Source organism: Mchenga conophoros, linkage group LG14 (genome assembly GCF_057382185.1).
Source record: "Mchenga conophoros isolate Kocher_MC1m ecotype Shallow Benthic linkage group LG14, M_conophoros_male_GT1.1, whole genome shotgun sequence".
Lineage (NCBI taxonomy): Eukaryota > Metazoa > Chordata > Actinopteri > Cichliformes > Cichlidae > Mchenga > Mchenga conophoros.
Window position 1 is genome coordinate 39,574,405 of NC_140539.1, and position 15,865 is coordinate 39,590,269.

The following is a 15,865-nucleotide window of genomic DNA, read 5'->3' on the forward strand; positions in this document are numbered from 1 at the left end:
TCAGTGCATCAGGATGGCAGCAAAACGGGCTGCGATTGAAGGGGTCAAGATGGCATCTGCATCCAATCAATAGCTGTGTCCAAATTCATCCTCCCAAGGCCGAGAAGACTGGAGGTTGTGAAATTGGACGTTCTAGCCGCTGTCTGGGTGGAGTTGAATGAACTCGGCCGTCTGCTCCTTGCTATCTGAATATAACAGGACGCTGGAGTAAACTCTCGACCGTCTCTCACTTCTGTTCAATCGGTTTTCTGTTTGACGTTTATTCAGCTGTGTGAAAAATAACTTTAATTTCAGCCAAACAGATTCACTCAGGAACAAATCAAACACTGAAAAAAGCCAAACAATAACATTTTAAGTTATCTGAGTGACGTATACATCACGTTTAACCTGAGTAGTGACAGACGGCGGTGGGTTTGAAAACGATGAAGCCGGGAGTCCGGTGTTCTCACCCCGGTCAGCTATCGAGCGGGTGGGTAACAGATGTCTTCGAAAACGTCGAAGCACTTTTGCAAACATGTGATGTCCTGATAAATCTGCAGATATTTGATGTTTACACAGCTACTGTCTCGCCTTCAAATGTGTTAAGAGTTTATTTTGTGACCCAGAAAGACAAATAAGAGTAATTTTAAATAAGAGTAATTTTAAAACTGCCGCCAACGTTGGAAACTGGACTTGGCTGGGCCACGCTATGAATTCTGGGATAGGTCGGGCCACGAAGGACACACCGACCCATCCTTCAAATTCGGGGAAATGAAGGACGCATTTGAAGCAGCCGTCGTCTCGTCGCTGTGACGGCCTCAGGAGGATGCAGCCCATGAATTTGGTCACTTGGCGAATAACTGCCGCCCCCTGTAAGAAAGCTCGTGTTACTGTTCTGCGTCTGCAGTGGGAACAGATTTGTTCGTCCGTTCTCGTGTTTGGGCCGCAGACATCCAGTCAGGCATCGAGAGTTTGAGCTCAAAAACATGAATCGATGATGAATGTGGGCAGGAAGCAGGCGATCAGCTGCCGGCCCTTCTTATGAAATGATTCCTGTTTTTGGACGTTCTGTTTCCTCCAGCAGATGTTAATCAGCTGATTATCTACACAGTCATTAATCAGCCGCTGAAGGTCAGGGCTGAAGTCTGTGCCTCCCTCTGATTGGTTATCTGCTCCTCTTCCTGGCTTCCTGTCTGTTTTGTGACACTGAAAAGGTCGCGACTCCTTCGCCTCCACGTGATGCTTAAACGCCGCGTTGAACTCGTCCACACGTGTGTGTGACGACACTGTGGAGCAGCGAGGTGTCTCTGAGGATGTGATGGATGGACGTTTGGATGACAGGTGGAACATCTAATCTGTACTCAGCTGCAGTCTGATTGGCTGGTGTTTTTGCTCCTAACAGACTTTTAGGATCTAAAATAAAACAGCACAGACAAAAACAAGCGTCAGACGCCGTGCTTCATCTGTGAGACCAGGTGAAGCAGCATGACGGAGGTGAGCAGCGGCCTTAACTCAGAGACCGCAAACAGAGCTCCAAAGCTTCAATCTCATGTGGGCCCAGCCAGTAAAACCAGTCGCGCTGCTCGATTCTCCCTTCCATCGCTGATTTCTGTGTTTGAGTTGGGCCACAGACAGACGTTAAAGAGCTGAATTAGGATGTGCACTCGGCACCTTTGTGTGGATTCTGTCGCTGAACGCACGTCTGTCTGTGTAGTAAAGTCAGTGTCCTCCCAAGTGATGGAAACAGGACTGTGAGGGCGCACTGGGAGCGGATGTTGTTCATGTTGTTGGTTTCCAGTCTCACCAGCTCAGGACACGCTGCTGCTGCCAGAAATAGACTCCCTCTCACACACACACACACACACACACACACACACACACACACACACACACACATGTGAGGAAAACAGTGAAGAAAGCCAGCAGGCTGAAGTGGGAAGTGATTCAGTGGTGTTGGTTCCATAAATACCCAGCAGCCCTGGCGGCAGGCTCAGGAAACCCATGCGGAGCCCAGTGGCGCTCACACACAGCCTGTTTTCTTCAAGAGGGTCGCAGGGCATCGCGGAAGCTTCTGGACACAAACAATAGGAGCGGAAAGGACAACGATAGTGTGACAGGCAGAGGCGAGGACTCCTGGGCCCACGAGGCGGGGCCCGGGTACAGCCTCCAGACCGCCAGGAGCGGGTTGGCAGGGGGACCAGCGTCGGATCGGGGGTTGGGGGGTGGTCAAACACGGAGAAATCAAGTGGTGTGAATGTTAGGACTGTTGTATGCAGTCTATGGATGCAGCTTCCCGTAGACTGCATCCAGGTTGGCCGATAATCTGGGATCAAATCCAGTTCAGGTGCTGTGTGTGTCCATGTTTCAGTCTGAAGGAAGTCTGCTTCAGTTTTCAGCGTGTTAAAATCGCAGGTGGAGTTTACAGAGTGGACATTAATGAGTGCCGCGCTGGTCGAGGGCACATTTAATCATTACAGGGTTTCCCATGAATCATTACCGAGCGGCTGCCTGTTAATGTTTGCAGAGTTTATGAGTCTTTGTCTTCAGGCTTTATGGTTTTGGGAACATGTGACACCAGCTGCTTTACGACAGGATCTGCTCGCTGTCATTCTGCTGCCGGGCTTACCGGCGCCTCAGACTGCTGACATTATTTCAGAAGACCCCTGCCGGCCAATCGGAGAGCTCGATTTCTGTTAGAGCGTTCTGAAAACGTTCCTGAAGAGGTTCAAAGGAACCTGCAGCATCCGTGATAGTCAGGTGTGTCCTGATGTGCGTCAGAGCACCTTCGTCCTCCTGTAAGTCATCAAAGCTGCTATCTTTGAAGAACAATTTATCTTCTGTTCTCTGACAGCCGCAATCTGAAAATCAGCACGACACTGGGCGGCTCTGGAAACGCGTCTCAGCGTAAAGACCTGACAGTTTTTCTCATCGGGTGGAAATGAAATATTCAGCCTTTTCTAAATGTTCCTGCATTTGTAAACAAATACCGGCACATGGAAGAGGAAGTCTCGGCATGGATGTCCGCTGGCTGCATCGAAAGCCCCAAAATATCAGCTGTTATCCCCAGAGGCAAAGTCCTGATATATCCGACGCTGCCTGCTTGTTTACGGGGTTATTCCTGTTGTCTGTCGGAGGCTTCCCTGCGGTTTCATGCAGGTTTTCAAAGTCTGCGATGAGTTTGAGCCAAAAAGAAGGAACCTGCGCCTCAGCCGTGTGGGTGTGGCCACCATCAGAGTCCACATTAAAACTAACTGTGTTATTATTGCTGTTTTATCATGTGATTATATTTATGATGCACACGAACCAATCTTCCACATCAAGGTCAAACTGACAGCTCGGGCATCTTCGGGTAGGAGGCGGATGTGTTGCCATGGTCACCGACCATCACAACACCGTGAGTGTGACCTCTGCGTTATCAGAGCAGCTGTCAGAGTGTAACCGACAGCCTACGTCAGGGTGGAGTCTTATCAGAGCTCAAACACTAAAAAAGTTACAAAAAAGCAGGTGTGTCCTTCAGGTGTGTCCTTCAGGTGTGTCCTTCAGGTGTGTCCTTCAGGTGTGTCCTTCAGGTGTGTCCCGTGGGCGATTATTCATCCTGATGAAACGAAATAAAATCTTCTGAACTTTTTCATTTTCAGCCTCAAACTTGATTAGTATTTTATTAGTATAGTGAGCATCCTTATCATATTGTAAAGATAAAGAACTAATATAATAAATAATAAAAGATGAACCTCAAATGTAATTTTCCAGTAAAACTAACAAGTTGATGAATAAACAGGTTTAATCGTGATTAAAAAATCGACGCAGTGACGGGGCGGAAATGTGTTTTTCTTGTTGCGCTGATATCAATCAAAGCGCGTTACGATGTTTTTCTTAATTACAGAGCATCAGCAGCAATGATCCGTTTCTAGCAGCTTATACGTCAGTAACTGTGAGAACGGGATTTGTGCGATGGTTTTTCTGACGAGGAACGTGAGACACAAACAGCAGACTCTGGTCTTCGCCCACCAGCAGGGGCTCTGGAGCCAAACTGGTTCCTGTTTGGGCCTCTAACTTCTGACCTGTACATGATGAAAATTGTGACGATGTTTGTAGCTGAATCTGGTTTTGCACAATAGCGTTTTAATACCATCATGAAGCTTTGACGCCTCCCCCCTTCCTTCTTTTACCAGGTCTCTCCCTCCCTCTCCCCCCTCCCCCAGCTCCATCATGCCCATCTTCAAAAACCTCCCAGTGCGCCTAAAAGGCGGTCCGACTCTAGACAACGCCCTATTCATCCGCAGGATGAGCCTCAACATCACACCCCGCCATCATAACCCCTTTGACAATGATGACGACAGTATCCATGGTAACGGGGGCCATGGCAACCACTGGTCACCCGGCAGCTCCCTGCTGGACGGCGATGTGCCGAGGGACCGCAACCCATTTGAGGATGAGGAGGATGAGAACGAGGCCAACGAGGGGAAAAAAGGAAGCGGAGGAGGTTCGGTGAAGGGTTCCTTCAAGTTCATGTCCCCGCTGAAGAGCCTCGGGAAGCTGGGGAAGAACCTGAGGATGTCGGGAAAGAGTGCCACGCTCTCCCCACAAGGGTCGCTGCAAGGGTCGCCCTCACCTTCACCTTCTCAGAAGAAGAAGAGAGGAAGGAGGAGTTCTGAAGGAAGTCTGCTCAGGTAAACGTGGGATTAGAGTAATGGCGATGAAAGATTATGAATGGGCTGAGTTTGTAAGGACGAAATGAAGGATTCACACTGACATTCAATATAGAAGATAAGAACTTGGAAGGGCATTTGTGAATGTTTAGATAGGAGATTACAGGGATCTGTTAGAGGAATTAAAAATCTGTCAGTGTAACGTGGCTCAAGGGGAAGGAGGATTAGAGGCCTTGATGTGGACGAGGTGGAACGATAAGCTTTTTGTTTTGGCGAGTTCTTAAGTTCCAAGTTCAAGATACAAACAAAAATTATGAGATTAGTAAAGTAAAAGTGTCAGCGGGTAGAGACCTCTGTGGGAACTGTGGCGGAGTTTGGTCCGTGACAGTCTCTGACCTTTCTCTTTTTGTCTTCACAAAAGGTTTGCAGGAAAATATCGTGACCCCTCCCGTAAGGAATCGTTAGCCAACGGTGAGCTGAACTGTTCGGAGAGCGAGGGCGACTCGACCAGCCGCCGCGTGTCCTTCATGAGGATGGTGGGCCTGGGGAAGACGAAGAAGGAGTCCATGACTGACCAGTCGTCCCAGGGTCCCGAGGACCAGTCGGTGCCGGTGGAGGAGGTTAAACCCAGAGAGCCACTGTCGGGTAAGAAGTCCTGGCTCAGCACGGCAGAGACACGAACTAGTTTTTTACAAATATAAAAACTTATATTAGGTTTAAGTTTACGGTATCAGAAATACCACGCTTAAGTCCTGACAACATGAGATCGACCCAAGATAATCAGATTACTTTTGTCACACGGTTTGACATGGTTCAGATGTCACTTCCTGTCGATTCCACAGCTAAAAGCTTCTATTGTTAGACTAAACACTTTCCAGTGTCACCACTATGACAGGACATTGTACCGGTGGAAGGAAACTACAGATGCGTTGGCATGTCCACCCATCCAAGAACAACTGTTTGTGTTCTCAGCTGTTTCTGGGGTTTCAGATTCCAGTGAGACCATCAGCCACAGTCAATCCTTCAACTTACTCCAAGCTGCACACAAGACACAGATATTCTGTCTCCAGACGTTTTCAGTAGCAGCGTTATCGTCCCGTTCACAGCCCGATCTGATCGGCGCATGTCGGCAGCCTGTGGCTATTTTAAACACGGACGCTGAAAATCAATGGATGGAGAGGGTCGGTGAGGAAGGTGATATCATGGCCAACTGGGTGACGCTGAGATGCTGTAACACTGGAATGTGTGTGTGTAATGTCATAAGTACTGGGCCGGTCATGGAAACTTTGTAAGGGCGTCTATTGTTTATCACACCCTGTTTACGCTGCCATTTGGTAATGAATGATTCAAGAGTGTGTGTGTGTGTGTGTGTGTGTGTGTGTGTGTGTGTGTGTGTGTGTGTGTGTGTGTGTGTGTGTGTGTTCTCAGTTCCTCCACACCCTTGTTTGTATGGTCAAACGGCTTCTCTGCTGCACTGTGTTTGTTTTCATCAGCAGTTATTCTGTCAGTTATTTTCTCGTTCGTGAAGTTTAGAAATCAGTGAATGTTTTTGGCAGAAGGAGTCGCAGTGATATGAAACGTGTTGGACTCTGGAATTCTGGGATTTCGAGGCTGAAATTTCAGTCCAGTTTTATTTGTACAGCACCAAATCACAACTACAGTGCTTTATATTGTGATTTAGACCCTACAATAATACATACAGAGAAACCCAACAATCATATGACCCCCTATGAGCAGCACTTTGGCGACAGTGGGAAGGAAAAACTCCCTTTTAACAGGAAGTGTTAGGGAGTTTCTATTGTTTTATTTGCTTATGCTTCAAAAGTTATGTTACACATATTTCACCAGACACAGTTTTCTGAAGAAACAGGAAGCTGACCCTGTGACACTGGGATTTGGGACAGGAAGAAACCTCCAGCAGAACCAGGCTTAGGGAGGGGCGGGGCCATCTGCTGCAAGAGGAGGAAGACATGTCTGTGTTTGACTTTAGCTGCTGATCGGCAGCTCGTGCTGTTTGTTTGGTACCTGAGGATGAATTTACTGGGTCATCTACAGAAGCAGAACCTGCAGTCGCTTCTCAGATTGAGGTGAGCAGAGAGCTCTGGATGCTCAGGTGCGGGCTTGTTTTCAGATGCTGCTAAACCACCGTATCAGCGGATCAGGTTGCCGCTGAGCGTGTGTGTCTCTGAAAGTACAAATGGTCCTGACTCCTATAATCCTGTTTGGCAGTGAAACAGAACGCAGACAGAGCTGCACCGGGTCAGGCTGGCCTGAGAGAAAGAAGGACTTTACCTTTGCTTCTGTCTGAACAGACAGCAAACACCTGCCGATCAACATCGAGCAATAAAACACCTGCAGAGCAACAGTCGAACAAATCAGGACGAGCACAAACGCAAACTGAACACCTGCACAAGTAAAAAGGAGCCACAGAGCAGCTCGAGAGTCTCAGCCTGGATCTGTGGGAGCTTTCTTAAACCTGAAGGCTCTGCTCCTGATCAGAAAAGTGCAGTTGCACTGATTTGAAAAAGTCACGGCAAAACACAAAAGTAGCAAAACGAGTTTGCTTTCTGAGGAAGAGCAAACAGTTTCACACAGCCTGTGCTTGGCTGTCGCGTCCAAAGCATTTGAATGCAGCGCAGCAGAAAGTGCCGCATTTCTCTGAGGTGTGATCCAGTGGAAGCACACAGTAGAGCGCTGCTGACCTGCTGCCTAATGATTTCCTGTGCTGAGTTCAGGTGCAGTCTGAGCCGTGCTGGGGTCTCGGCGCTGGTCCTCTTGGTTTGTTGTCTTCATGCGTGCTGGCTTTTTATCTAAGCATGCAAAGCTGGCAGATGTGCATCAGCTGCTCTGCACAGCAGGTATGCATCAGAACAGGGCGCCGAGCAACAGCACGCCACTGATCGCCGGCCCTCTGTGATTATATAACGCTCGCTGCCTTCGTTAGATAAGAACAAAGGCTCACAGATCGACACGTTTCATATAAATTAAGAAATGATCAAGTTGAGCATTTTTAGGTCCCAGCATGAAACTTTTGTCCCAGTAAAATAAAACGTTCGGCCTGCTGTGCTGCAGTCACGTCAACCTGACAGAAACACCGAGGTCACGGGCGCTGTGGTTTTTGTTTTCTTCTCTGCGCAGGTCGGCTGACCTCTCTGTCATTCCAGGACGGTTACAGCATGTTTCTGGTCATGTGGACGAGGACCGTCTGTGTTTGGTTCTTCGAGAAAGTCGAAGCGTGTTCGCCTTCTGAAGCTGAAACTCTGGAGTTTAAAGTTCAAGCTGAACGAGTTTGAATCGCTTCAGACTTCAGTGAACACAGAGCGACACGGTGCTACAGTCCGCTTTACTGTACATATATTTTACCACACTTTGTTTCTTCGCCAACAGTCCGGTCACCGTAGTAACGGTGATTGGAGCGAAGGTCACAAAGGGTTCGAGTAGTTGGCAGAAGGAGGAGGGGTCAGTAAAAGCCTTGAGGCCTCACAAAGGGGAGTGACGCGCCTTCATTACAGCCTTTTAGTTTGAAGGACTTCTTGGAAGTGACGGAGAGTGATGAAAGACCCGCTTCATGGAATTTACCCCTGACAAACTGCTGTGTGTGCTTCATTAATGCACGCTCATGTTACCGCTGCACGGCGGCTCCGCCGGCCGATTGTCGGCGTGTTGCTGCAGGCCTCAGGAAGAAGGTGAAATATGAAACAGGAAGTCCACTTTAATGAGTCTTAAAAGCCCCAAACACTCGATGCTCAGGTGTCATTCAGAGGTGAAGCAAGGACGTGTGAAGCTGTTTGGATCCACAAACACTAAAAAGCTCCCGTGTCTCCGCTCACGCTCACGAGGCGAGCTTTCACGTTTGAACACGAGAGTAAAACTCAGCATGTTTTTTTTTAATACGGAGGTTCTGATTGGTGGACGTTTTTTTCATTAGTTTGACTTTTTCTTTGATATTTGGCAGCGTCGCAGGGACGTCATTGACTGCCGTTCTCTTTGCTGCTGTCAGATTATGTATATTTTAGGGTAAAATTTAAGCCGAGTTTTATTGTCATCCCAACGATGTACACCCGAGTAGAGTAGGACGAAATCCTCCTGGATCAAAGTACAACTACACAGGAGTAAGATGTGCTTAGAAAAGAATGGGAATGAGACTAAATCAATACAATAGTCCACAGAGTGGAGCAGTGAAGCAGCCACGATGCTAGTGGCTTTCCAAATGCAGCGCAAGGTGTAGCCAATGACGCGCTCAGCGGTCGGCACAATCCTCTGCAGGGCTCTGCGGTCGGACGCGTGGCAGTCGCCTCGGGAAGTGCAGTCGCTGCTGGGCTCTTTTTATCACTGATGAGTCGAGAAAATAAAAGACTAACGTGAAAGTAAAGCAGTAAATCTAAAATTAGGACACGAGACGCGTCGTGGCCAACCATGAATGATGTGTTCATGGTTGGTGCAGGACAGTTAGAGGTTTTTCAGCGGCTGCACCATCCTGCTGACCAGCTATCAGCTGCTGGAGGACTTCCTGTCAGTGGCCACAGTGGGCGGCTTATCTGACACCAGCGGCTTCACTGCTCTGCCAGCAAACACACACTTTTAACAGGAAACCTTGAGAGACTTCACAGGAAATCTGCACGGAGGCTGACGATAGATCAAAAGTCCATTTTCTTCTCTCCTTTTTCCATTTTTGTTTCTTTACTTGTCCAAATTGGATCTCTTCAGCTTTTCCTTGTTTCCTGGGATGTATCTCCACTGGTGGATATTCATATCAAACATGAATAAAGGTACTGAGGTGAGTGTATGTGAGCCCAAAGCACAGGCTGCTAAGCACTTAGTTTCCCTCGATTCCTTCAACTCTTGGATCTCTGTGAGCTCACAGAGGGAGGATGTTTCTAGCATGGCCATCTCAGATGCAAAGGCCCCACCCACCTGCTGTTCAGTGTGTGTGAGGGGCAGCAAATCAGAAGACAGTCATGTCCAAGAGGGAGAAGCTAAACCTGCTTATTTCAGACAGAGAGTGAACTGAGCAACAGTGACTTCACACTGTTGCTGAGTTTTATTTATTAGCAGCAACCTTTTTGAATTCAAATAAAGTTTGTCTGAATAAACAACAGTTGTTTCCTGAGCTGTCATGAAAGGTTTGGCCTGCGTCTGCAGGAAGTAGGCGGTCTGATCTGAATGCTCAGCTCTGCGTCTGAGAGAAACGCGACTCTCTTCGGTTTGACTGTGAAGCTGCTGAGTCGTGTCTTCAGTGACCGTGGGCATGAAGCCGGAGCAGATCTGCGACTGAGCTCAGGAGAAAAATGTGAAAACGCAGCTCAGATTACGCTCCACATATACAGACACAGTACTGCTACTGTTCATGCAGACAGACGTGCAGCACTACACATGAAAAGCACAGGAGTACACTTAATTAAATACCAAACGACACAGGCGCATATAAAAGCAGCTTCGGTTTCGCCTCCGCGGGGTTCACCGGGTTTCATCGTCCAGCAGCCAAACTGCAGCCGCGAGCTGGACGTGTTTTCACATCTGTGTAAAGTGAAACTAAAGACGCAGATGTTTCATCTTAAAATATGTGCCGCGTCTGGCGTTCAGCATCACTAATGTGGACACATCGGCAACAGCGTTCACACAATTAACATTCAGGGCTCACGGCTGGAGCCCCAGCAGCTGTGGGGCGTTCAGGGCCCGAATGACCGTGGGCAGTAAGGCTGGTATCAAGAGTAGTGGGAGGACCAATAGGAGGACAGCGTTCGATAACTTTAACCAATGGCAGCATCATTTTGTCAGGTATTGAATGGTTGTGTCCAGTAGTTGTGCCTTTCTTTAAAAAAACAACAAAAAACTCAGTTTTCCATTTTCTGCCTGTCTCACCTTATTACATCACACAGGTGGGGAGAAATGAAGATGTTTGATTGGTCGAAGTCGTGTCTGAACCAAACGTGGTAAAGAAGCTTTGACTCTGGGATCCATTCATCCCCAGCATCTGATGTGAAGTGCACTGTGACGTGGATTAAACGGGTTAGGACCACGAGCGGTGATGGAGGTGGTCGTGGTGGTGCGAGGAAGAGGGTGGAGGGGGGTGGGGCTTCGTGCATCCAGCTGGGAAAGATTTCCTCTAAAGTCTGAAAGTGAACAATGAGAGCTGTGTTTGAGAGGAGGGGGCACGGTGTGTGTGTGTGTGTGTGTGTGTGTGTGTGTGTGTGTGTGTGTGTGTGTGTGTGTGTGTGTGTGTGTGTATTCTTAATTATCCATTCACATGAGGACCCACTAAGTTTTGGGCTGTAGTTGGTTGTTGGGACATTTTTTGGGGATGTTTCTGTATCATGAGGACGTTTTTATTCTCATACTGTACGTTTCAGTGCAGACGGGACATTTTATGGGGAAATGCAGGCACGTGGATCCATTTCTGCTCTATTGTTCACTGCTGTGACTTTTCCTCTCGGGGAGTGGGGTGTTTTAAAAAGTCTAAACTAGATCTGTGACATCTAGAAACAAAAGGTCCTTCGCGCAGCAGCTGAGCACGTTTACAGTAAAGGATACTGTGCTGTGGTTTCCTCAGTGCACAGATCACAGTATGTGTGTCAGGCAGGAAATCCACTATTTCCTCATCTATAACTTAAATGTGCAAAAAGTATTCAGAGAGTTCATGTTTCAGTCTCCCTGAAGTTAAAGACACACATTTGACAAGCAACCCCCCCTCCTCCCTGTGACCTTTGACCTCATCGCTGCTGCAGTTTTTACAAACTTTATTCCACCGTCGACCCAAAAACAACGAAAGACAAAAGTTCAAAGTGGGGATGTTCCACTCACATTGTTCTGCTTATAGAGATGATCTTCCTCTGGGCTTTCACTGTGTGTGTGTGTGTGTGTGTGTGTGTGTGTGTGTGTGTGTGTGTGTGTCATCCTCGCTTCCTCTGCACATCTGAAGGGCCTCACATCCTCCTCGCTTTCTCCACACACAAACAAACACAGAAGGCTTTTATTTTGAAAGAGTGGCCCTGGAGAAGCCGTCTCCTGTGATGAAACAACTGATGCAGGAGAAGACCGAGTTTCCTGTCCTGCTGTGTGTGTGTGATGAATAACTGAGTCATATTTCCCCTGTAATCACACATGCAGTAATGCAGTATCCTCTGTGATGGACATTTTTTGCTCCACCTTCCGGCTGTGACCAATCAGAGCAGAGATAAACACTTTAGTTTCTGACCTAATCGTGTCTTAAGAGTTTATGCTGAGAAATGATTATTAACCGCGAGACAGGGCCGAGCAGTGAACGCAGACCAGCAGCAGCAGCAGCTTCACGTCTTGGTTGAAGTCATCCTGAAGGCTTCGAGTCGTTGTCTGGCAGCTCTCACAGGCCAGCGAGCTCACTAAGGACCACTGTAATGCACTGTGTCTATATCACAGAATAAATGTGCAATATTTATGAATATTGGAACAAACACTATATCAGTGACAATCAAGCATGGACGCAGACAAGCAGCCGTTCCACGCTCGTTTTCCGCCTGTCAGAGCGGATAAGCATGATGCAGCTCTGTCGAAGGGGAAGCCTCCCTCAGTGACATCAGCAGACGCTGACCTCAGAGCATTTTGCAAACTCCTGCAGACATTTTTACAGCCAATAAAAGAGTGAGAAACAAACATGTTCGCAGCCTGAACCTCGAAGCCTTCTGCTCTCCTCACCTAATTTCCCTTTCACGTCAGTCAATCGTATAAAGTGTATTAATGTTTGGAGCATTTGTTCTTTGTTGCGCAGAGTTAGGGTCCAGTTTGATGAGTGAAAGTTTGGTCTTACCCCAATATGACCGTCGGAGGGGCTCGTCTTCTTCTATGCATCAGAACTGAATCATTGTTGTGGTGACGGTTTAATGTCCTCAGGATTCCCGTATGCTTGTTTGACATTCACCTAGGGACCATTTTTGGTCCGAGGACACCACAAGGGTTACAGCTGTCTGTGAAGGTTCTCAGTCATCCAGGTCATCGTAGTCTAAGGAGCTTGGAAAGAAAAGCGTCTGGACAAAGGACCCCCTGATGATCCTCTACCTAATCACATGAGCCAAGGTTTCACCCCTTGGCTCATGTGATTAGGTAGAGGATGCTGTTTTCTTCACGGAGAAATGCCAAACATCCTCCCAAAGACATTTGGATGGATGACGTCTTAACGTTCCTTTGTCTCCTCCAGTCCTGGAGATCCTGCAGCTGGTGAAGAAGCGGGACCTGCTCCTGGCTGACACCCACATCCTGGAGCTGGAGCAGGAGTGCAACGAGCGAGCTGCCGCGATGCAGCCCGAGGACGCGACGAGCCCGAGCGTCAAAGATGGCGGGCGGAGGAAGGCGAAGGATGTGGAGCTGCTGTACGAGGAGCTGCAGAAGGAGCTGTGGGCCGTGGTCAGGGAGTCCCTGAAGTCTCCGACAGCCGGGCCCAACCTGGGTCTGGTGGTCCAGGTGAGGGAACTCTTCTGTCGCCATGGCAACTGATGAAGAACACGAGAATATTCGAGTTACGTCAAAGTGCTCTCGCTCTAACAGGTGCTGCAGCAGGAGGAGCAAGTTGACAAAGACTGGGAAGTCAGCGAGGGAGCTGCCCCAGGAGGCCCGAGGCCTCGCCGCCTGAAGCAGAGGTGGAAGGAGGCGGTGGAGGAGGCGGCTGACGACTCTCTGCCTCAGACCACCGAGTTCACAGCCGGAGAACTGAACAAGTACCTGGACCGGCTCCGAACCCGGGTGGTGGAAGACCTGGGGGCTGCCAAGAGGAACGCGGTGTCCATCTATCCTGAAGAGTACCAGCCCTTCCAGGTGAGTCAACACCTGGACACAAATACACAAATCCTGACCTAATGGAATCGATGTTTGCAGCCTGTAACAGTCCAAGCACTCTAACGTCTGACCTTTTGACCTCTCAGGTGTACGTACAGAGCTACCACCAGGCGGTTGCACGGCGACTGAAGACCATCACTGACAACCAGCTGCAGATCACAGACATCTACTCCCTGCTGGACTGGCTGCACAACATGTACAACAGGTACGCACATGTTTCAGGTTTGAACCGTTTACACAGGACAAACAGACGAACCTGAAACCAGAGTGACCCTCGATTGGTTTTGTCCCTCAAGTTTGCTTGAAATTCAGTGTTGAAAGTATCATTAATGACCTGCAAGGAGAAATAAACCCAAAGACAGTGACATAAAAGCTGCAGATGTGATGGAGCATCAGGTTTAGATACACATGAGTCTGTGTGGACTCAGGCTTGCTGCTTAGGTTGCTCATGTGTACGTGTGTGTGTCTGTGTGTGTGTGTGTTTGTTTCAGGGATGTTCTGGGGACTGTATGCATAACAAGTCCATTCAACCACTCTGAGCTCAGTCCTCTGCTGCCGTCAGAGACCGTGGACAGGCTGGAGCTCGACTGTCTTAACTCGGTCCGGGTGAGAGAGAGACACGTATTCTCACCTACCTTACTAACAGTGGCCCGTATAACCAGGCTGACCGAGCACGGACCTCTGTTTTGTACACACTTCTAAAAAAGTAGCATGATGTCAGTGCTTTGTCAGTGATTTGTTGCCCGGTTCTTCCCTGCGCAGGCTAAAGTGACCACAGAGCTGAGTCAGGTCCTGGACGACGAGGAGAAGAGATGGATGGAGACGCTGCAGATCGAGGAGTACCAGATCACTCTGGCCAAGACGGTCATAGAGGTAACCCCCAACCTGCTGCCCCCGCACGCACCTTCGTCACTATGGCTACTGCACACACTCCATGAATGAGTCTGTGCACCGCCGTGAAAAGCGTTTCCTGTCTGTTTAAATACAGGATATAATCAGAGTGAAGTGTTACATAAAGGTCTATTCCGCTGCATTTCGTACGCTGATTGTTTTCTGGGTTTGTCCTTCAACTGCAGCCAAAGTCAACATCAAACATTTCCTCATCTCTCTCTCTGTCACACACACACACACACACACACACAGACACTCTTTCATTCAAATTTGCACTGAAAGCAGCTGCTGCCCTCTAGTGGCCGAAGCAGGTGTAGCTTAAAGGTGCACATCAGTCACCAAATCAAATCATTTCTGTCTGCCATTCACCCGAGTATGTTTGTTGAGTAAACGACGAAAGCTGTTTCTGACAAATAAAGTTGTTTTTAAAGGTTTGAGGTGTGTGACAACCGTACCGTCTGTATGTTTATCTGTGTTTTAGAGGTTGCAGGCCGATCTGGAGCGTTCGGCCTCCATCAACAGAAGTCTAGGCTCCAGAGTGGCGCAGTGCAGCATCAACGGCCTCGCTGACTTCCTGTACAGGTACGTTCTTTTCAAAATAAATGTTTTTTTTAAGCTAGTCATTAGCTTCATAAAAATCAAATAAATAACAGAAATAATAGCTGACATTGAAAAACAAACAATAATAAAACCACATGAACAACCTGATGAAATAGAAGTTAGCAAAGCAGATGTGTGTCACCAGTGTTGGTCAAGTTACTTGAAAAAAGTAATCAGTAACTAATTACTGATTACTTCCCCAAAAAAGTAATCCCGTTACTTTACTGATTACTTATTTTCAAAAGTAATTAATTACTTAGTTACTTAGTTACTTTTTAAAAACACGATTTACAACCTGAAGAGGTGATAAAGTGATAGATCTTTCAGCCTAATTCTACTTTTTCTACATAATCATACAAAATGTAATCAAATGGAAAAGTCTCTTTTTAAAACTTGTTTTATTAGTTTTAATCTTTTAACTTTATGCATCAAGCAAACATTTAATTATATGCAACATTCTCTGACTGGAAGAAATTAGTTTAACATTTAAACCTATTTTCTGCACATTCCAGCTCATAAAATAAAATATTTTTTGTGTTTACACTCAGTCTTTCAAATAGATGCAAGTAAAACACAGCAGAAAATAAATAAAGTCAAAGACTCAGCGGTCCTGTTGCTCTATTTTCACCTGTAAAGCAGGAGTGGGGTAGGCGGAGGTTTACCCTGGTGCAGGTGTGCCGCGGTCAGTGGAAGAATCCGCGAGTTTGTCTGTGAGTTTCCCATTACGTCGTAGCTACTCGGTGCTTGTTCGGAGGTTTAGGGTTTTTTTTCGCTGTAAAAAGAAGTTTTCTTCCCACGCACAGCGGACACTAATGTTTTTGTCACTTTTTATGGAATCAAACTCAAAGTAAGGTCAGTACTTCCACGCTTTAAACGCTGCACGCTCATACTCTCTCTGCACTCGATATATGATCCATTGTTGATCTGCACACAGCTGTTGT

At 47.7% G+C, this 15,865-nt stretch overlaps 1 protein-coding gene across 3 annotated transcripts in view; it reads left to right on the top strand.

Annotated features, from left to right (window-relative positions):
- exoc3l2b (exocyst complex component 3-like 2b) overlaps window positions 1-15,865 on the top strand; it is a 39,116-nt gene that overhangs the window by 14,683 nt on the left and 8,568 nt on the right. For all 3 annotated transcript variants that reach the window (XM_085244515.1, XM_085244516.1, XM_085244514.1), the window contains 8 exons: window positions 4,152-4,649; window positions 5,050-5,273; window positions 12,799-13,061; window positions 13,146-13,412; window positions 13,520-13,638; window positions 13,925-14,039; window positions 14,196-14,306; window positions 14,806-14,906. In XM_085244515.1, coding sequence (XP_085100641.1) covers window positions 4,189-4,649; window positions 5,050-5,273; window positions 12,799-13,061; window positions 13,146-13,412; window positions 13,520-13,638; window positions 13,925-14,039; window positions 14,196-14,306; window positions 14,806-14,906 — 1,661 coding nt within the window. In that variant the 5' untranslated portion in view covers window positions 4,152-4,188. The remainder of the gene's footprint in view (window positions 1-4,151; window positions 4,650-5,049; window positions 5,274-12,798; window positions 13,062-13,145; window positions 13,413-13,519; window positions 13,639-13,924; window positions 14,040-14,195; window positions 14,307-14,805; window positions 14,907-15,865) is intronic.